The 23318-nt window shown below is 43.2% G+C and overlaps 1 protein-coding gene across 1 annotated transcript in view; it reads right to left on the reverse strand.

Moving 5' to 3' along the window:
* zfpm1 (zinc finger protein, FOG family member 1) overlaps positions 1 to 20592 on the reverse strand; it is a 114352-nt gene extending 93760 nt beyond the window's left edge. Inside the window, 1 exon segment of the mRNA XM_020612685.1 lies at positions 20013 to 20592. Coding sequence (XP_020468341.1) covers positions 20013 to 20052 — 40 coding nt within the window. The 5' untranslated portion in view covers positions 20053 to 20592.
* Between the last annotated feature and the right edge of the window lie 2726 nt (positions 20593 to 23318).

The raw sequence follows: 23318 nt of genomic DNA on the forward strand, positions 1-23318 counted from the left end.
AGACTGAAAAGGGACACCGCTCTTACCTCCTCTGATGCAGGTAAGAGTGCTACAGGATGTTCTCATGCAGGGCCACACCAAACCGTTATCGCCACATACTGAAGCATAACAATTTGTTCAGCCTGGCTAAATTATGTTTTAATGCTTTCAAACTATAACCAAAGCCCACATATTTAATTGAACAACAGTTTGAAAGACACGGTCATGTCTTTAATGAAAGCCATCAAATCCATGTTTTAAGGGCTTTAAGCATCCGTACAGAACCTTTTATGCAACCTTTAATGGCCTTGGCAGCATTGTTTGTGTAAAACAATTTAAAATGGGGACACTCCGATAAACTACTACTACTCAGCATTTGAAAAGTTGTGTAATGTCTTCAGTAGCTCTGAAGAAGCATGAACCCTGATGGTGTCATCAAGAAAAACGAGGGTGAGCAGAAATAAGTGTTTAGCAGGAACCAAAATGTGCCTGTGGAGTCTTCTAGACTTTTGTTTATTTGTTAAAAGCACTGTATCAAATGTTTTTACAGCATGTTGTTTCTCTGGGGATGGCCGGATTAGCGTGGTTACTTTTCCACTATTATTCCTCACATGGGCCTGAGCTCAACCGGACTCGTGACATTTCAGTCACTGGGGTTGGGGGTTCAGTAGAATGTGCTTACCGAGGTGGATTTAGCCAATCAGATGAGTGTCAGCCATCCACAGATATTTTAGAGATAATAAGCATTCTGAGATATCTCTGGAAAATTCCTGTCCGTTGCAGTGGAGCAGATAATGAATCCCACACACTGCTGAGTGATGTGGACAGAGGCAAGATCACACTCACACAAGCAGCATGCACCACACACATTTAAGTTTCTACATATTGCTGCTGGTATAAGCACTTCCCAGCAGCACTTGTGTGAAGGGGATGTGCCTGTGGTACACACACACACACACACACACACACACACACAGAGTATGTCCGCATGATTGCTTGAGTAAGCAAATTAGCCTCAGCAATGGCTGAGGAGGCAATAAGTTGGGAGAAAAGAGGGATAATCTTTTATCTTCCACCCTCCCAAATGATTTCTTAAAGTCTGTATCACTTCCCTGACAGTTGATGTTCCACTTTTTCCACTTTAATTATTTATTTATCTATTTTTGCTTTGTGTGAATTCAGCTAAAATACTTCTAAAGCGCTTAATGGCCCTATCGCTGCCTCAGATCTGCTGCCACATGCTGCCTTTTCCCCGCTTCACCCGCTTTGTGAGATATTCTCAAGCCCGGCCCCTGAAGAGCTGCTGCTTTATCAAACTGTCTTGACAAGAATGACACGGCCAATTATTGACAAATTATTCCTTCATAGAATGACAGTAAGATGAGGAGATGAATGAGCGGAGGGGGGAGAAAGAGACTATTGGCTTGTTGAGTTAAACCCACTCCAACAGGCCCGAGGAGACCGGCGTCTATCTATCAGATTCTATTAAGAGCTCGGCCCTTTGGCGAACAAAGCTGCCTGCGCCCTGCCACGCATTAACCGCTATTATCCACTCATGAACTTCGTCACAATCACAGTGATTCCGCCATTCTCTCATTTTTAGCCTTCTTTGGTGCACTTAAGAACTGAGAACCACATCTTCATTTTTGACTCATGTGTGAGTCAAAGGCTGATATAGGAGATGTCAGAGAAGCACTGCTTCTGCGGGGGAGCTGACAACATTCAGTGAGTTTTGGTTTTCCATCAGCTTTCTGCTTTACCTTCACTCATACTGGGTGCTGATAAAAACAACCACAGTCTTATTCTGGTCACTTGATGGAGCAATGTATCACCTGTTTCACCTTAAGGTCTGGTGATACTGTGTGTTTTTAAACTGTCAACAAATCCAAAACAAGACCCAAACTAATGATGGACTGATCCCACTAAGTACTGTATGTGCAATAAGCCATCTTGTCTCCTGTCTGTTGGAGGACCAGTTCACCCACAACAGAAGGCACAAGACTAGAGAATGATTGATCGGCGGTGATTTAGAGGCATGGCAGTCTACGTCAAACAGTGGCACAAACCAAAAGTGTTACGTGTCCAATGTGTATCATCTCACATGCACCTCACAACAAGGCGCACACTCGTGTCTATACCAGGCACCTGGTCACCCTCCCATTGGAAGCGCTCAGTGTACAAACAGCGCATGGAGGAGGCTACAGAAACAGAAAAGAAGAAACTACGTCCAACTCTCCAACAAATAGTACATAATGAGGGAACTGCTGGTTACACATGAAATGCATGTATATGTGCAGTGTATCCAACACATGGTAAAGCACAGCAAATACAAACTACACACACTTCAAACAGAGCTGTGTGCTCAGTAGGAACAGACCAGATACAGTATGACATGGTTAATAATGAAGACACTGAGCAGCAGTTTTGCTTTTCTAGCACTAAGTACGATAGCATAAAGGCTCCTCAAAGGTTGAGGGGAGGTGACTCTTCTTTTTTCCACCCACTCTGATTAAACACATACAAATAAACAGCCTGAATATATTTAAGCATGAGTGTAAAAGATAGGGCCTGCTTGAACTGGCGCACTAATCATCAGTTGACTAACTACCTTATGCTTTATCAGTTATTTGTGCCTTTGCTTTTGTGAGCCACCTCTCTTATCACCTGTATCGGGGAGGGGGGGGGGACTTTGAGGCCTAACAGTCTGATGGCTGTGTTCACAAGGATGGCTGGACTGCAGAGCTGGCGGCTCATGAGAACTTTGATACAAACACAACCCTGGCAGGCCAGCAGGTAGACTAGCAGTGACATTCCCATCTATGGGTCAGACATTTTTAAGAGAAATTCTGAATCGTTTTGGTGAATAAAGGAGTTACTGCAAAATGCTGCAGTGAAAACCGAGGTATTTGAAGAACACTGTAGGTACTGAGCAGCCTGTTACACTGTCAGTCGCTGTAACCAGTGATCAACAACAGTCTGCTAAACTACCAGCTGACCTCTGACCTGTGACTCTGAGATGATTCAACTAAGACATATGTTTCACTTGAACAATGTCTAACATCCAGTAATGCATAAGTTTCCAGACAATAGTAGAAAGGATAAAACAACACACAAAATGGAGAAAATGATCATGTAGTGAAATCGCCCAGCCATAAAAGTAACTGATTTTGTCATTTAATCCAAGCGTTAAACATCTTTGGTGATATTTTGGGACAAGCAGAAACACAATATATGAGACGTTTTTTAAAAAGAACAGAAAAACTAGGGATCAGAGAAGTGAGAGCTACAAGGGCTATAACATCACAACTGATGGAAAAATGTGAACAGAGAAACCCAAGAACATAACAGACCGTGTGTTTAACAAAAACAAAACAATACAAAATAAGACAGTCACCAGGGCCTGACCTCCAACCAACAACTGATGGTGAAATAGCCTCTCCTCCCCATCACCACCGCCACCCTCCTCTTCCTCCACACACCCCTCCCTACCACGCTGCTGTGCCAAGTCCACATCGTCAGTAACGAGGGCGTAGTTTCTTAACATTCATCATCGCTGAACTCTTAAACTTTATCAGCTCCAGAGAGCGGCGCCACAGCCCTGGCCCAGGCTTTCTGGTAGGGCCAATAACACGCTGATAGATTACAGCAGATTGTTTTACTTCAGGGGGACACTGCTGCTGCTGCTGCTGCTGGGACCAACACGCAGCAAGAAGGCCCGCTTGTGATAGAAGGGGAGTGGAAGAAAGGGGGCAAAGTGGCCCAAAAAGGTAAGAGCACAGAACCTGCGATGAGCCGAGGAAGTTACAGCCCACGTCTGACATGTCCTTATCCTGCTTCTACAGTTATTTGTACAAATACAGGCTCACATATTGGAGAGCTGTCACTGGAATGTGAGCTTGGAAAACAGAGAAGCTCAAACTAAGTACTGGTAATGCTGATTTCTCCAAGCTTGTAAAACTGTGGACGCAGACATGAGGGAGTGCCTAAATGCCATCCAAGTATACACACACATACTTACAAGGGTAACCTGAGCTAGCAGAGGGCTGGGGGCAGACGGTAGTCATCCAGGTGACCTAGAGTAACAAACAGGGCGAAACACAAGGACCACTTTCTCACTCGCTCACCCCCTGCTGCTTAAAATCAATCCCTCCTCCTTAAAAACATCCTAATGTGACTTGGAATATGCCAATAAAATCTAACCATAGAAAATAAAACATATAACCTCATAAAATATTAAGGCACAGTTTATCATTCGTTATTTTTCATTAATCTTCCAACATCTTCCAACAGTGTTCTCTCATTTCGCTTGTGGATTTTCTCACCCTGTTTCTATAGGTGCACTCCATTATGATAAAGAGTCATAACTGTAAAAAATTATTACTATAAAAGATTTCATGCAAAGGAGTAATGATGTTGGGAGTTAAAGCTTCACCAGGTAGGTCTGCATAAAAGCAGCAGGTTAAATATGAACAGTGCAATAGACTATATGGGGAAATATTCATTACCCAGAGTCAGATGATAAAGTTCACCAGTGCAGGTCCAGTAAAGACAGGATGCGTTTAGCCTAGCACAGCACAAGCATGGAAACAGGGGGAGACTCTTACTGGAGATACAGCTACATGCAGTCTCACTATAGATATTCACATCTGAAGAAGAGCAGGCACTGCTGTCCCTCTTACGCTCCAACACTACCAGCAGGGCTCTGACCATGTATTGGTGCTCCCCCCACACAGCAGGAGAGCTTAGCTCAGCTGCAGTACAGCTACCTGCACAGAGACGCTCTAAAGCTCTAAAGCTCTTAGATTTGGTCGAACAAAATCAAAGGCTGCACTGGTGAAACATGCATGGGGCTGTAAAAGCCACTAGTTCAGAATGAGGGCACACCATCACCTTCTTCCTGCAGGTGACACATCTGCAACTTGTTTTTTGATTCTGAAACCATGCTGAATGTATCTGTTTGTCTGTCACTGTGAACTGAATATTTTGGTGTTTTGTACGTTGGTCACTCACTGGGGTCCGGGAAACGGTGCTTTGTGACATTTTACAGATTAACTATTAAGTATAAAACTAAAAATAATCTCTAGTACACAACCAAAACTACAATTTAATCTTTGAGTGATTAAAGAAATACTGTACGCCCATCATCAAGAAACAGTTCAGGAACACAACTCCCCCTAAAACCACGACTGTCAGTTTTACATTTGTGTGTGTGTGTAAGAATTAAACAAACAACATACAGTACAATATGTTAGTGAGCTTCCAGGAGACTGATATGCAGGTTTTTGGACTTTGGACACTGCTTGTTTCCCCCTGCTAGCAGGCGTTATGATAGGCTAAACTACATATAGTACCTCATGGCTGCAGCACCATACTTTATGAAATTATAGGGTGATAGTGCTTGTTTCTCACTCCTCAGCACCTCAGTTGGTACAAATGACATGTGCAGCTGCATTTTATTATTTAGTCTGATTAAGTCAGATGGAATTTTAACATTAAAATGTGGTGTAAGGTAGCATTAAATAAATAAACTCAACTTTTGTAAGCCATAGGATGCTAAATAACACCACAAACTACATCCATGAGAGGATGTGCTTGTAGCTGGATAAATGAGCACGTGGTGCATGCACACCCAGAGTCAGTCAGCTGGAATTCAGAGGCACCGTGATGAGCACAGGCACAGTTAGAGATTCGGGTGTAAAGTGGGGTCAGGCTGCTGACTCGCCTGTCTTCGTGTCTTGTGTTGGGACACCAGCAGACGGCTCCCTGCAGCCCAGCGGCCAATCACAGCCCCCTTCCTGCCACAGTTGTCGACGGTTCAGCCTGTCATTGTGGAAACTCAAACCTGCTGGTTTGTCCTTTCTTAGCGACTGAGGAGTGAGCTTATCTGGACCCACCAGAATGTGTGTGTGTGTGTGTGTGTGTGTGTGTGTGTGTGTGTGTGTGTGTTTGTGGAGACAGAAGGTGTGCATGTAATGAACTGGTGTCAGTGAGAGCATAAAGAGTTAAATGTGTTAATGGAAAGTACTGGCAAGAAATTATCAATGCACAGCTTGCACATAATGCAAAACCCTTTGCACACATAGAAAAAAAAAACACTTGCAGGGCAAAAAAATAAAGTCTCCCTGTGTATTGGTCTTAATTTCGGCATTTTATCAGCTAACCCCCATGAATAATCCACACGGTAATTTCTTTCTTTCTCCCCTTTTTGTTCTTGGCATTTTGGTGCAGCAAGATAAGGGTTTAAAAACAACAGAAGGGCTCGCAGAGTGAAAAAAAGACAGATAGATAACATTGATATCAACTCCTACACAACACAATCATTCTCTTATCGGGGCTTTTTATCACAGTTTCATTTTTTCCCTTCTATTTTCTGTTTTTCCTGCTTTCTTTCTTAACCTTCCACTCCCTGTTCTTTTTGAACTCACAGGGCAAAAAAGAAGCACTGCCCTTAAAAAGCCAGGTTTTGGTATCAAATTAACCTTTATGCTGAGGTTCTACATGCTCATTCTGGTTAATGTGTAAAATGCAGCAGAAGGGCTGTGCACGCCGCTGAAAAACTACAAGCTGTGACATATAAGCAAAGCATAGTGCGCACAGGCATCACTAGACCCTGTTTTCTGGGGCATGTGCCTCGGTAATGATCTGCTATGCCCCAGTAAAAGCTTTAACAGGCCCCTATATTTGGCAGGGGATTCATTTAGATTGATAATAACAGGAAACTAAATGATATGTTGTTCTAATCCAGAATGTCAAAGCAAAATGCAAGCTAAGGTCAATGGGTAGGTTTATTAACATAAAGTGGAACTGTATTTGAATAAGGAAAACTCTCAAATTACTCAAAGTGTTAATAACAGCCCATAGTGAAGGTGAAATATTCAGTTTTTGTCCATCCCATTTATATAGATGAAGAGGCACTAAATATTACATTTAGTGTAAATCTCTGTGTGATGACCATAACATCACAGCAGTATCTAGTGTAGTTTTGACATATGTACCATATAAATGACCACTTCTCTTAAATGCAACATGCTTTTGGCCCTTTTTCTTGGAACTGCACTGAAAAAAAAGATTTGTTGGATTTACTTGATTGTAATGTGTACATCGGTCCCACACAATGATAATGTGTAAAACCAACATCATTTTCTTTAGGGGTTAACTTGTTTGAATTATGTTAACAGAGGAAATATGAATGAATTGCGTTGCATATACTAGCATAATTTGTGTAAATCCAAAGACCCGGTGAGTCCTTTTTTTCAGTGTGTGTCAGAGGTATGTTCATTCAGCCCATCCTGATCCCCACACTGAAGTCAGAGCTTGGCAGGGACAGCCCTTCCTCTTGTTCACATGTTGACTTCACAATAAAAGATCTGAACAACTTAGAAATCAGATGAACTCGGTGAGCTCAGTGTACTCCGGCATGGACAGTTGTGTAGCCACAAGTTAAAAAGCTTCTGGGCCAGTAGGAGTACCTGGGTCCCAAAAACCTCAATAAAGGAAACCCAGTCTACCTGTCACATACTGGTGCCATAGACCAGCAGTGCCAAGTCAGCAGAACAGGCCAAATGACTACTGCTGGTGCTTTTACAGGATTAGGTCTCGTCAAAGCAACCTGAATGGAAACCAAGCTACTAAAAGACACCTGACGCTGACAACTGACCATCACTGTGATCTGGGATTAGGAGGGATGGTGCAAATGGGGGAATTTCTCCTCATGGAAAGGTGTGAGGAGGTGAGGGAAGGAGGAGGGGGAGGAGGAAGGAAGACAGAAGTTCAGTTGGACAGACAGAGAGCTGGAGAGCTAAAGATAAGAGAGGGGAGGGAGATAGAGGTTGCTGGTGGTGTGTGGGGGGAGTCAGGGGGATATAAAGCAAATGGGTTAGAGGATTTGGATGCAGGGAGCATATCCATCAGGGATCTTTCCTGGTATCAAACTGGAGCGATCAGTGATAAAAAAAAGTCACCCTGGAAACGGCTGTAGCTGTAGTAGGAGTTCACTGGGCTGCAAATAGACCCGTCTGCCCCCACTCTTGCTCTCTATTGCTCCATCTCTATGCCCCCCCCGCTCCCACCCCTTCATCCAGTCTTGTTACCTTAATAATGCCAGTAACAGAAGTTTTTTTACTCTGGCTGATGGCCATTCTCCAATGATCTTTGTGCCTGTGTCATTTTCACACATCTATATTGCCCACAGGATGTGCAAATATAATACAAGTCCACATCTCGATACTCCTCTAGCAACCGTATGACCATGAGAGAATCGCTCAATCCCTCCTCCACTCCTTTCTGCACTTCATCTCCCTTCTCTTCCAAAAAAAGCTCCACAAAAGAAAAGAAAAATGAAAAGAGAAGGGTTTTTCTTCTCTCTGCTGCACCCCATCCTTTTCTAGATAGAGGGAGAGAAGAAGAAGAGGAAGAAAAAAAACATAATTTATCTGTGTATTATCAAGAAAGGCAGACACTTTAATCAGTCAGCTATGAAGTCAGTATTTCCATTCTTATCTGTCGCAGGAGTGGAAATGGAGAGGAGAGAGTGTTGGGAGCCCATCGGTGGGCAGGAATGATAATGGGGGGTGGGGGTGGGGGGCAGGGCTAGGCTATTGGACCACTGTGTCAGCGCTATCTGCACCCATTATCAACTACCTTATCGGCCCTACCATCAGCCTCGCTGTAATGGGGCCAGTTCAACTTTCCACATTATCATACCGCCAAGACCTGGTTCGCCAAGGCTAGGGTTCTGGCAAGGAGAGGAGGAGGGGAGGGGGGGTGTAGATAGAGAGAATGAAAGAAGGGGTGATAGAGAAGTGGAGGTGGAAGGATAGAGACAGAGGGACTAGACTTGAAAAAACGTAGAGGGTCGAGGAAAGGCAGAGGAGATTATTTGAAAGAGCGATGGTACGGACCAAAAATCATAATAAACATTACTGCTTTGTTATTTAACCTGATATCGCTGTGACATTGTGCTGCGCTCTATTGCTGTGTCTACACACTGGAGGAGTGTTTACAATCTGACTTCCTGCATCTCTGGGCTGTTAAGTTATATTAGTTCAACACACCCATAATAAATGATGTTACAACAGGGCTTCATTAATCTGAAAGATTAGCTTACGTAAAGTTAGTTATATAGATCACTCAAACTTCATCTCTCATCTCTATCCAGAGAGAAGACGAAACAGTGTGTCAAGATATGGCATAAATGTGTTTTTCCCAACAGCCTTTAGCAAAACATATAAAGACAGGTTGAGCTGTGTGTGTGTGTGTGTTATTTTGAAGAGCTTCATGTGGATTTTCCTGGATGTTATGAGACGACATTTTAGCTTCAAACTAATGTGTTTCCAACAAGGTTTCATTCTGAGGTTGAAAGCCTCTGAAATTAAAAGTAGGTTATAGGGGTAGTCCGGTTATTCAATATGGCACCTTGAAAGTTCAAGCAGCAGAAGGAGGGATCACCTAATTTTTAGATCTTAGCATCGACCGCATGTTTTCGTTCAATCATCCTCTTTTGCTTGCCTTGTTAGCATGAGCATTCACTGCTATTCAGTGTCGACTTTGGGCCACTGTTAATGCACCATAACAACAAGCCATGCATTTTCACTAGTATTAAGCTGTGTTTTTTAATCTATCAGTGCAGACACTGCTGGTAGAATTGGTGATAAGGTAGAGTAGGCTACGTTAGCAGCATGGCTAACCAAAACACAATGGAAACTCCTGGGCAGGAAACACAAATGAAGCCACTCATGTTGACTCATCACGACATGGCTGTATTATACACACCTACGACACTCTCCCTGCACCCCCCACCCCCAACCAATGCAGCCCCTTGTGTTAAACATAGCAGAGAGTTGCAGTTTTGCCACCGGCTAAGGCAGTCTGAGGCAAAATACATTCCAGCCTAGTGGGACAAATGCCACTGTTTGACTGGCTGAGGCTTCAGCAGCTCCCTCTCGCTGTGTCATAGATCTCGTACAGAACATAAAATTATAACAGTTGAAATTTTGCTGTCCTCTGTATTCCGAGCCTCCGTGCAAATCAAATGCATGGGCCTCATGCTGGATACATATTTCTCTGTCCACTCATCTTTGAAAACTCAATTTTCTTGACCACCTTTTCTTTTCTTTGCACATTTGGACAGTGGCATCCTCAACGCATTGGCGACGTCATGTAAACTGACAGAAGACGCCAAAGCCTCGCTTTCTCATGCCCACAGGACGGAACGTGAAAGCCTGTTAGTCATTAGCTAACTCACTAATTATGAATGGGTGCCTGTTAGCTGACCCTTGAGCTCTGTCACTTGTTGACATTAAACGTCATGCGCTTGCCGGCTGTCGACGTTGCCATGACAATAGTGTCCAACAGGGTAAATGATTATGTTTAGCCTTATTCTTAATCGTTGTAGCGTTCACCAAATAGACTACATTTTACAAAACTAACAACGCATTGATAAGTATAAGATTTTTCACAAAGTGAAAAATGGACCGCAGTCCAGGCTTTTAGAATCACTGGTCTACACCAACACAGTGCCGGAACACTGTCAGGTATAATTAAGATAGCAATAATAATCCTGAGCCCTAAGAGGTCTCATATAATCACTCCAATAAAACACATATGTATATTGGTAATAACTACTAGCAGAGAGAGGGAATCCTTTGGGGATTTGTTTGTTTAGGCAGTAACTGAGCCATATTAAATTTTCTAAATGTGATTAATTTTCACCTGTGGCACAAACTGTAAGGTCTGTGAGCATACTGGACACACACACACACACACACACACACACACCTCCCACCTCACTATTCACACACATGCAGCCTTTTGATTGGCAGCTCACTTATCAGTTGGGGAGCACCACAGTTTACACAAGCACAAAGCAGTCCAGAGGCCCAGATCACTGCAACACTACTGGCTCACATGACTCGCAATGTACTGTACACACTGAGACGACTGAAAGAGATACTGAGAGACAGGGAGAGAACTGGGAGAAGAGCAGTATGTTAGCCATCGCTCACCAGTATGGCCCTAGTCCGCCTTACAGTCCTAACTGTAAAAAACACATAAACACCTTTTTTAAATAGGAAAACTAGTTTTTGATGCCTTTTACCATCCTCTGTCTGCAGCCAGAGGAACTGCAACAACAACTGGCTCTGGTGGTCTGGACCTGATGGCTGCTTCTTCACAGTGCAGATCAGTGACCAGGGTATTTACTAGACCAGAGGGTCACTTCCACAAGACTAAGGCCTGCCCAGATCAGCACTGATGTCAACCCTCTGAAGATGTTTTTGTGGTGCTTTGCCACAAAACTGCTCATTTTTATGGAAGGAGATTAGTGTGTTCTCGTGCACGCGTGCACAGACAACTGGGCAGTAAGAGCTACTGATCTAGACCGCCTGTGTTAAGGTGGCTTCTTCAGCATCTCCTCTTTGGATTTACACCGTCTGAGACGCCGACTCGCTCTTACCACCTCCTCACCCCCCATCCTTCACATTTCCTCCCAGCCTGCCTCTGCTTTGTCATTCCTTCATTATCCTCTTCTCTTCACACTTCCTCTCCTCCTGTACATTGCTGTACATACCGAGGCTGTTCACTCTCTCTGTCCTGTGTTCTATTCTTCTGTAGTCTTTCATATTTATAACCATCCTTGTTGCTTAACAATCTTAATGCTGCTTAAATAAAGCAACACAATTCCTGACCAAGATAACATGAACAAAATATGTGAATCAAATATATCTGAGATCTGGAGTACTGATGGGACAAAACAAGCGATGCATAAACTTTGGCCTCTTGGAAAGTGTGATGGTCATTTTTCACAATTTTCTGACATTGTATTAACTAAATGATTAACTGATAAACTGAGAAAGTAACAGGCAGATTAGTTGATAATAAAAATGATGACACACCAAATGTTATTTGGGACAGCAGATTATTTTGAGTTAGATGACCTCTATCGAAGAAAGTCACTTTCAGCTTTTCCCGTTTAGGGGTCACCACAGCGAATCATCACACTGACGACTTGCATGTTGACATTTGGCACATGTTTTACGCCGGATGCCCTTCCTGATGCAACCCTGATTTGAACCCAGGGTGCAGCGGCGAGAGCGCCTTAACCACTAGCCTACCAGGGACAGTTAGATGAGCTCTATCGACAATAAGTAATTATGAATGGACGGATCAGAAAAAACAGTGTTCCGTTCCTGTGGGAAAGGTCATTTTTTTCTTATCCTTGACCGTTCCACAGCCTTTACTGAATGTTTATTATTGTAAACTCCAACCACAGACTCTTGTAAAGCTAACCCAGCTGTATTTGTGCCTACACTGAACCAAACCACTGTTTCACTTGAAGGCCGCTGCACAGGAGAAGGTGCACAGTGTGTACAATATGCTCATCATCAGCCATCTAGGGACAGTGGAGCATTTCTCCATCTTCTCAGGCTGCTATGACCTTTGACCCTTAACCTCCTAATTGTTTGTTTGGCTTAATATTGGTAATGTGGGAATTCAAGCTTGGCAGCTTCAGGCTACAGATACGTTTACTCTGGGTTGGTCAAGACAACAGCAGTTGCAAGTGTGTGTGTGTGTGTGTGTGTGTGTGGCTGTAAAAGCAGGTCAGGCGGTGTTGTTTGCCCAGGTTGCCTTAACACCCCGGAACACAGTGCTCAGCACAGTAGGAGCAAATGGCCCGTCTTATCACTGCTGCTGGGGGGGCCTTGTCATAACACTGGCTGTTTCTCTCTCGCACACAGATACATCCACATGAGCACCTTGTCCTTCGAGTGTCCAGAGTCATTCTAACCAGAGATCGGTGCCTCGTAGCTCGCAGCTATCCCACACATAAATGCAACTTGTACAACCAGTAACCACACACAGCTGCTTTAGTCTGCACGTTCCAAATAACTGGCCTCCATTTGGTCCGTTTTGACAGGCTCAGGTGTATATGCAGTGATTCTTTCTTTCACTCTTAGCATTCTCTGGGAAATGTTGATGAAAACTGCGTGTGCCTGTGTGTCCTCAAACGTGTGTTTCTATGCACCAACAACAGCTCAAGGAGAAGGCCTGGATTCTTTCATGGCTCAGGTTACACGTCCATGGTGTCTAGCAGAGAGCGTGTTAGCCGTGAGCCATGCCCTCAGAGCTCCCTGGGAATAGCTGGCAGAGTGGTAATTACTGCTGAGCAAACAGCATGGATGTAGATTACGCTACTGTTGGTCAGGGTAATGTTTTCTCTCCTCCCTCATCTGCGGACTCGTCAGCACCGAGGTCAAGGGTGAAACCGTTTACAACCACGCCGAGCTGAGGAACCATAATTCACCACCAGGTTGTCCCCTGGGTAAATAGCAGGAAAGGGTAATAACTCATCCACACACTGAATACAAACAGTGTTTCCTCTGTAACCCAACCAACTTCCCCCTTTAGTGTATATGACCGTGCACACTCTCCATCAGCGCTGCTCAGATGGCCACAGTGCAAACAAGCACATTAATGTGAAAAGCTAATACTATTAACAACAGCAGAAAGTAAACAGGCAGCTCTAGATGAGACCCTGATTAGAAACACTGAAAAGTACTGGACACTGCAGCTTTTACCGTATAAAATTATTTTAAAAGAATCCATAAAGTCACATTAGGGACTGATTATGGAACGTGCAGGCTCTCTGACAGAGTCACTAAACTGCTTTTATTCACCACTGAAAACTTAGTTTTAATGTGTTCACACTATTTTGTCCATTCCTCAGACCCTGTGTGTGCATGCACATGTGGACTGGTTGCACTAGTATGCAGCTCTCACACCAACTATCAGATCTTGAGCATGAGAATCGTCTGTGTCCGATGCCCAATCAGTCACGATCTTGCAAGTTTAACATCTGTCAATAGAATCAGCCCAGTGCGAGTCATCCTGCTGATGCTGCTACTTTCCTCTTTCATTTCCCCTCCCACTCGCTCTATGCTCTTCAAGTTTCACGCCTTTAACAGAAAAGAAGATTTAAAAGGAATTAAAAGGAATTTTAAAAAAAATCACCCTGGAGATAATCATCGATGAACACCAAAATTTCCCAACATGTCTGTGTTATCTTACACAGAATCTGGAATGAGTAATACATGGCATTAATTTTAATTAAATTAATCAATGACAATGCTTGTGAGGGAGGAGAGAGAGAGAGAGAGGGGAAAGAATGAGTGAGAAAAGAAATGCATTCACACCTATCATCTAATTATACAACAACATTAATCCCATTAGGGCTGGAACTGATTGCCAGGGTCCAGACCCGGGTCGCTCCTTTCTGGGCCTGTTGTTATTGCAGTGGAGCCTCAGCTCCTGCCTGCTGCAGCCTGATAACAACTCTAATCACACTTAGCGATCTCTATCTGCAGCAGAGATCAGGCCCCGCGGCTTATCGAAAGTTCACATCAAGCTAAAAGCAGAACAAAGAAGGAGAAAAAAAACACAGGGGGAAGCCAACGAGGCGCTGTGTGAGTCCTCTGGATGTGTGTGCCTGGAATTTAGGCATGCTTGTGTGCTTTATCTCACTTTGGCTCATAAAGAATGAATTCATTTCTCAACTACATGTCCATTTAAAATAAATACATCACATGACCCAAGCCTTGTCAGACATCTGATAAAAAGTAACACAGTCCGGTCACACAGCTGCAGCACACTCAAATGGAAAGTATCACGTTTTTAAAAATCATCACATGTTCTATAAACACCTCTTCTGTATGGGTTTTCAAAGAAGTTCAAGCATAATATCTAAAAGTAAAGGAGGAGGAGGTCAGAGCGGCGATTTCCTTGTCTGGCCTCTGCATGCATCCTGCTTTCCTTTAAGCAGCAGGAGGCAGCGTATTATTCATGCTGACCCCTGAGCTCTAGCACTGATGTCACAGGAACCACGCTTTCTCCCACACACACACACACAATCAGCAGTGTGCATCTGCAGGGTGTTATCTATCTACCATCAGCAGGCCTCCTTATCAGCCCCAAACATCTTTCACAGGGTGGGGAAGCAGCACAGCTGAGTGGTCTGCCATTAAACACACACCACCACTCATCCTACCAGTTATAAACTGCACTCACTTTTTCACTCCTCTCTCCTTCAACCCACTGTCTCCACTCCTGTTCTTCTCCTCCCTCTGCTTTTCCCTTCTTTTAATTATCTAGAGATGCAACCTCCAGCCAATCACAAACAAAACTACCAAATAAGACAATACTAGGAAAATAGCATGCAACAGCCAGCTGTAATTATAATGTGCCCTCCATCCTCCATCTCTCCTTCCATCTGCCCAGCCTCCCATCTCTCTCTCTCTTGCTTTCTGTGATATCAGCAGCAACAATCGCTGCCAAGTTTTATCATGTCTCCCATCTTAACTGCCAAAATATAAGCCCAGGGATCCAGCCTCAGTGGGCTGCCTGCCTGCTCCCTATCTCCCCATCAAGGAGAGAAGCCTTATCAAGCTGAAAGATCAGCAACCGTTGGGGAGGATGACGCACAAAAAGACATAGACAAATATCTATCTGCTACACACCCTCTTCTCCTCTAGTATGGGCCTCCAGAAAAGCTGGTTGTTGTCAAATGCTGCTTTTCTGGTGCAGTTTACAAAAGTCGGTGCAAAGGCTTCACTCCTCCAGAACTACACCCTTCCACACTGCATCACTTGAAGGGCTGGGGATATACATTTATGTATGCACAGAAAAGTGCAGATACGAGTTTGGACTGACACCACAATGATACTTGCCTAAATAAAAAATATCCCTGAAATCAGGAGCTCAAAGAGCAACACCAACATTCACCTGATATCGTTTTTGGTGACTACTCGGCCTCATCGCTTGTTCACCTTTAAGCTCTACTGGATGTTACAACAAACAAACAAACAAACAAACGAGAGCTAATGTGCTATTAGTTCGGATTAATTCAAACCCACCCATAACATGCACTGAACCAAACCTTTAATTTTTAAAAGTGAGAGTCCTTCCTTGTCATCTAACTACTTCACGTTTTCTTCTTCAATTTGAACAGTTAAAAACTGACAAGCCATTAAATAAGGAGTTAAGTTGGCATTTCTAACTCCCAGTGCACATACTGTAATCAAAAATGACAAAACTCAAATGCTGCCTGTTTCAGTTTGTTTATATTCAAATGTAACAGTGTGTCAAATTAATTGAACCTGGCTCAAAGCATACATACTGTCATCTTTACCCCTGCTCCTTAATTACAACTCTAAATGCACAGCAAAGTAGAGTGGATTAGAAAACAAGGACTAATTACAGAAACAGCTATCACTTGGCTCTGGCGTCACTCGGCACCATCCAGCTACACTAACGTGTGATATGAATCATTTTCAGAATAGTTAGTCGGGTCGGTCATAAAGAAACTGGGACCTGGCTGGAATGTGTCACATCGGTTTCACGGTGGGCAGACTGTATTAGCAGTAGAGACACACCGGTCCACCTAGAGATCAGAAATCGGCCGGTTTTCAGTGTGATCAGCCTTGACCGGTGACCAGCCAATCGCTCTGAGATGTCCAATTCTGTGCCAGTCAGATCTAGAGGCACAACAGTTCACACCACACACAAAGTGACACAGACCAACAGAGTAGCATGTGCAACATGTAGCATCTCACATGCACCTTGAGTGATACTTGCACCCCTGTCTATGCCCAGTGCATGTTTGCTCACCTTAGAGGTGCTTGGTGTACAAAAGCACAGAAAGGAGCCAACAGAAACACCATGGAGAGGGGAAGGAACGGCTCCAAACAGTAGGCGAGACTACGAGGGAACTATTTACTTCACATGAAATGCATGTGTATTTACAGTGTAACAACCTGTGGTTAACACAGCAGATACAAACTACACTCAGTTCAAACAGACCTGTGTGCTCAGGGGGACTGATGTAACACACATTCTTGGTTCTATTACTTGTTACACCTGTTTATACCGCACCTCATTTTTAGTTGGAGGTTTGTAACAAAACAGGGAGAGACAGACAGAAAATGTAAAACTTCAATATAATGTTTGTTTTGTTTTTAGTATAATAGAATATTTCATTAAAGAAAAGTTACTAAAATGTTTGTTGATGCTGTCAATTACAGTTCTTAGTTAGAAAGAAAATCAGAATCAGCAGGTCAAACTAAAAAAATAAAAATCTGAATCAGCCAAGACAATCACAATGGGTGCATCTGTAATTAGCAGGGACAGTAGAAGTGGTAGCACCAGCAGCCCCACCTCTGCTGAAACACCACAAGCCCCAGCCGACAGTCCTTATCACTCTCACGCTTTCCTATCAAAATGTCTGTCAAATCACAAGAGAGTCACGGGGCTGAGAGCCTGGCTGGCCTCGACTACAGCCGGGACCTGGTGCACAGGGAAGCATGGTGGAGCAGAAGCACTGATAAAGACGGCCATGACACCCGAGATGCACATACGTACACAAGCTCTCGCTCTCTCATACACACCAAGTCTAGCCTGGGTTTATCAGCCTCAGGGTCTGGAATTCATCTTCAGGCCTTGCTGCTGGCTTTACTGTAGGTACAGCTGGGAGTTCATAGCTGATAGGTTTCTCTATGGAAACAGCTATGGAAAAAAAAAATCAGGAAGTGACCACTTATACAGGCTACGTGGTAAAGCTCATCAAAAGAAAGTTTTAATGGCGACCCAGAGGATTGGAGGAAGGAAGTGAGCAACTAACATCAACTTGAACTGCATCTTCAGGTTAAGAATGAACACCTCACCGTCATCTGCAAAGTGCGACTGATAGCATTCCATTTGTTAGGTTAGTTAGCTCACACCACTGACTAAACAGTTTGCAGCAGGACTGACACATAAGAAATCAATAACTGAAAGCACTGTGTGCTGTTTTATTACAGAGAATGTAAATTAACTGAGTCAGATCTGACAGTGGTTGATATCTGCCTGACAACTCCAAATGAGTCTGCTGACAGCTTTACCCTTCAGCTTCTTAAGCTAACGTTAATGTTAGCTTCAAAACCTGAGGGGACGGGGCGCCCCGATAGCCAAATGCAACATCACACCATGTGCATGTTCAGTGTCTGTGCAACATCAGTGGTTCTAGTCCAGTCACTGGCACTTGTAGCAGGTCTCCCCTTCTCGTTATCTCTGTGTCCCCCGTTTCCCCATCCCCCTCTCCGCAACCCACTAACAAATTAAAGGCAAAAATGCCCAAAATCATAACTTTAAAAATCTGACATAACACACTGCTTTGCGGCTCTGAACACTGGAGGTGTCTATTCCGAGTTTTTAGGGTAACAACGTTAAACAACGGTATAATGTAGGTGGAAGCTACATGTCATTTGCACTCAGCGTCCACTGAGCTACCTGCTGTCTATCTGCCTGATGCCGGAGCGAAGCAGTCACCTGGATCGTTTATGTAGAGCGAGAGCCATCTCTCTGTTGGAGCCGTGGTACATCTTCATCTATGAGACTATGTTTGGCCAAGAAAATGACAGGGAGCATCTCAAGCAGAACCAGCAGTCTCATCCTGTAATGTGATCAACTCTCTGAATTAGCACCAATTATAGCTGGTAAAATCAAACCTTTCATCTCCAATAACTTATCAAATTATGTTCATTTCATATTATTAAAAGAGCAATTCTTGTGGTTTGAAGATGACACTTTATCAAATTGTGATGTGGCTATAAAAACATGGTAAATGATTAAAAATAAACTGTAGCGACATGTTGTTGGCCTAATGCTCCTCACTCATAACAGTGTCAACACTCACAAGTGAGGTTTGCTTTAGACCAGGAGAAAAAAGTTGATAGAAATCACATGAGACAGCTCGTTTGTGGAGTGATTCTGCTACACCTTTAGTTTCAAAGCCAAAGAGCTGTCACCCTAACACCCAAGCCTTCTTCTGCTTATTTGGTCACAAACATCAGCTCATTAATAGAATTGTTTTATGTCCATACAGCCTAAACTTCCAAATGTTATTTTAAACACAAGGTTTCTGGGAACACAGTGACACAATCACTGATCACAAGATATTATTGTTTGCTCAGTGTGATAACTTCCAAACTCAATGTCCCGCTGATGTCATGGTTTCCATTCCAGCTGTAGCTTCCAGACAGACAGCCCACATGCACGCGTATTCCTTACTCTCTAATCTCCAGTGTAATTACATTAAACCTAGAAGGAGTCTCTCCATCGGCCTTACTGTGAGCTCCCAGGCGCAGGGAGGGTTTAATCGTAACATCATTATTACACTTTTCTATCAACTTTGAACATCAGTCACCTTCACACTTTTTCTAAACAGGAAGCGCGCGTCAAGCGCACAGACCAGCCCAGCGCCAGACCAAGAAAGGGCCTTTCAAGCGGCCTAAGATGCATTATTGAGTTAAAAGGATAGATGAAAAAAGATCCAATTGTAAGCAGCTATCAGCAGAGCAGATCAGCCAGGCGGCCTATCTGACGCCCCATCTCTGGGAAAGAGAAGTGAAAAGCCAGGGGGAAAATGCGGCGGCGGCCTCAGACAGAAAACAAATAAAAAAAGATCCAATTTTAATCTTTATCTGCGTTTACATCGGATCGCTGCGTTATCTCTGTTCACATCGGCTTTTTCAGAGAACACTGACGTTTCCACAACAGAATTAAACAGGAAGCAACGGCTACAGTTTCAGCTGCCAATGGACAAAGCTTCTTTTCAGGGCAACAAATGGAAACTTCTTTATATTATTGGACAGTCTAGATAGTGAAAGTGGCGCAAAGTGGCGCTTTATTGTTATTTAACAGGGTTAGGAAAACAGTAGGTCTCCAGTCCACTGCTCGGTTATTCTGAGGACGTAGTAGCGCTCAGTTTAAATGTAACTTGTACTGTAGGTGTCGTGTGTGTGTGTTGTAGGAGACATTTAGCCATAAAACGCTGTCATAAAACTACTGTCGCGCGGCCACGCACTACAGCCAGCCTTCATACCACTTATTAACTTTATGGTGAACGCACAGCAGCGCCACACGAACCATGCGGCTCGCTCGCTTCGCCGTTGCATAGCAAGCACAACAAAACAACATCAGCCGAAGTAAATAAGTGGTTTCCTTACGCTTTATCTGCCTGGGCTTGCTCTGCTTTCTCCGGGACATGGCTCTTCCCTCTGAGCAGCAGCCTGCTTGGACGGTGTAGCGGAGCGGCACTGGAGCGACGTGGTCCTTCGCTGTTCTGCTTCTTCTCTCTTTCCCCACCTTTTACTGCTGTGGCGCGGCGGTCCGATCAGAGACCGGAGAAATCCGCATGACCCGCCTGCACTTTGATATCTTCTGCCACGAGAGCAAACGCAGTGCTACCTGTGGCTGAGTCCTACCTCTGACAGCGGCCGCTCACTTGTCGCCCCCCTCCCTTCTTCCTAAACGTGCCTTCACCTCACCTTTCCCTCCGTTTTCCTGCTAGCGTTATTCCTTCTCCGGGTGCGCCTTCGCCACAGCCGCGAACACAGTTGCCTGTGTAAAGAACTGTTAACGCAGATAAATAATTGAACAGTTATTCTGAGGTCAACTGAGTGACTGCGGTTGTTTTCTGTCAAGTTTCCTCTCTCCGGTCCGCCCCCTTGTGCGCCTGCACCGTCTCCGATACGCGGAGCCACGTTCAACGGAGCCGGAGCGCTGTAGTCTGCACCGGTTACTACTGAGGAGCAGACGCGCCCCCGGACCGCCTCGTACGTGTGACGTGTGGCGCCGCACTCATCTCATCTCCTGTTGGCTCGTATCCCATGTAAAGAAAGCATTTTTTTAACCTGTCAAAACAAAAAAAATCCATATCATACTTCATGCTTCAAGTGCAGGATTATTCTGGAACTACACGGAGATACTTGAAAACATAGACAAAGTATTAATACATATCATTTCTAACAAAATGTTAATCTATTATTTATATTTTTGTTTTATCCATTAATCTTATCTCTGTTCTAACAATCAGCAATTTGTCGTAAAAAATTAGAAAATCATTCAAGTAAAAACCTTTATGATGTTTGATGATATAATTGTTCACAAATTGTTTGCTGTGTTTTCCGTAAATGTTTTACACTTCCTAATGTTTGTGTTTAAGCCTCTATATCATGCTGTAAATGTTTCCATGTTTCGACCTTAAAAGAGAACAGGTAGCATAGTTGTGAAACTACAGGCTAAAAACAAACACCTATACACCTGTTTATTCATGCATTAAACAAATCACTCAGTCATGTGACAGAAGTGCAATTCTAAAATCATGCAAATACAAGCCAGAAGCATCTAGTATTGTTCACATGAATGTGTCTCTGTGACTTTGATCATTGTCATTGGTAGCCTGTCTCTGAAGCTGCTGATCTCCTAGGATTTTCATGGTGTAGATTTTAACCAGAAGGGTGCAAAAAACAAAAAAGCCATCTTAACTCAGATAACCATTCTTTACAACTGTGGTGGGCAGAATTGCATCTCAAGCTGCACACCCAACCTTGAGGCAGATGGGCTACGATATAGGATTTCTGAGGAAACGCTTACAGTAGGGTCAGAAATAAGCATCAACAGCATGAACCCATGGACCCACTCTGCCTTGTGTTAACAGCCAAGACTGGCATTGGTGGTGCCCCTTAATACCAGTCGGTGATGCTTGGAACGCCACAGCGTATCTGAGCATGGATGTTGACCATGAACATAATGGCTCCTTCCAGCAGGATAATGCACCATGTTACAGAGCAAAGTTTGTACCAAACTGGTTTCATGAAAATGAGTTAAGTGCACTTCAGTGGCCTCCCAGTCACCAGGTCTGAATCCACCACCAAGTCTTTGAGATGTGGCAGAACTGAAACCGGTAGTGTGAATGTTTAGCTGATAAATTTGTAGAAATAAGTCAAGATGAACCAGAATCTCAAAAAGTGTTCCAACACCTAGTGGAATTCAATGGCTCAAAACGAAGCCTTACCAGTGGTGTTCCTAATAAAGTGCCAGTAAGGACACACATGAATTGAGTTTTATGTAGAGATGACTTTTTTATATGAAAGGTATTCTCCTTCATTTCTAGGATGTTTTAGGATTCAATCACTTTTTAAAACCTCATACACAACTAAAGCTCTCACATTTCCTTAGTAACAAATAACCACAACAGTGGTAACCTGCTCTCAGTGACTCGTCCAGAGTTTCATTCCATCCAGGGATGTGAACGACCCCATGTCACACATGCTTTTCCAAATATGCTGTCTTCATCATGAACATAGGGAGTAGCTAGTGTTGGCTTGTCACCAGCCAAAATCACTGGTGCCACCCAGTGGTGGAAGAAGTATACTGCAACACAGTAAAATAGTCAGGTGCAACTAAAAGTCCTGCATTCAAAATGTTACTTAAGTAAAAATACAAAAGGATTAGCACCAGAACATACCAAAAGTAAAGGTACTCATTATGCAGAATGGAACATTTCACACTTAATAAGTACCTTAGATACTGGAGCTCTAATTTGAATAACTGCTGGCTAGTCTGTGAATTTCCCAATGAGCATCAGTAAAGTCTTATGATTAGAATGATTTTGTTTTATATGTCTGAGTCTGAAAAGTAACTAGCAACTAAAGTTAAATAAATAAATGTAGTGGAGTAAAAAGTATAATATTTATCTCTAAATGTAGTGAAGTAGCAGAAAATGAAACTACTCAAGTAAAGCACAAATACTTCAAAATGGTGCTTAAGTACAGTTCTGGAGTAAATGTACTTATTTACTTTCCACCTCTGGCAAAACATAAAATCTCCCCAGTAGAAGTACTCATGCAGAATGACTCACTATCCACTCTGAATGTACTATGTTTTAGTACTTTGGTTATTTGTGTGTTTTACTGGAAATCTCTAATCCAAAACCCAGATGGTTTGGAAATGACACTGCCTGATTTTAGGTGGGGATCAATTGAAAATCTTGATCATTTATTTTAATTTTAACTGTTTTCTTTTTTCTTTAGTGCCAGCTCATGAAACAGCACGCAGTCAGACTATGTTTTGTTAGAATATGTATCTTTCATATATTTTATGAAAATACAAATTTGTTTTTTTTTCTAAGGGAACAATCATTTACTGCCTATTCCTGCCAAGAATGACAGGCATTACAACAAAATGTTAATTTTTTAATCTTTCAACAACAACAAAACAGAAAACTATCATCATGAGAAGTGTTAGGTATTTTTAGTCAGATAGATATTGGTTAGATACTTGATGTATTAGAAATGTTTAGAATAGACAGGATGTCTAGCTCAGGCTGTTAAATGGTTAGGCATTCTTATGAGTTGCTGCAGGTTGCTTATGGTCAAGGATAACTAGAGAGAAGAGTTGATGACTGTCAGCAGACAGGGTGTTTAATATTATTATTATGACGTGTATAACTGTAGCCTTAGCCATAATAT

Source organism: Monopterus albus, unplaced genomic scaffold (genome assembly GCF_001952655.1).
Source record: "Monopterus albus unplaced genomic scaffold, M_albus_1.0 scaffold127.1, whole genome shotgun sequence".
NCBI lineage: Eukaryota > Metazoa > Chordata > Actinopteri > Synbranchiformes > Synbranchidae > Monopterus > Monopterus albus.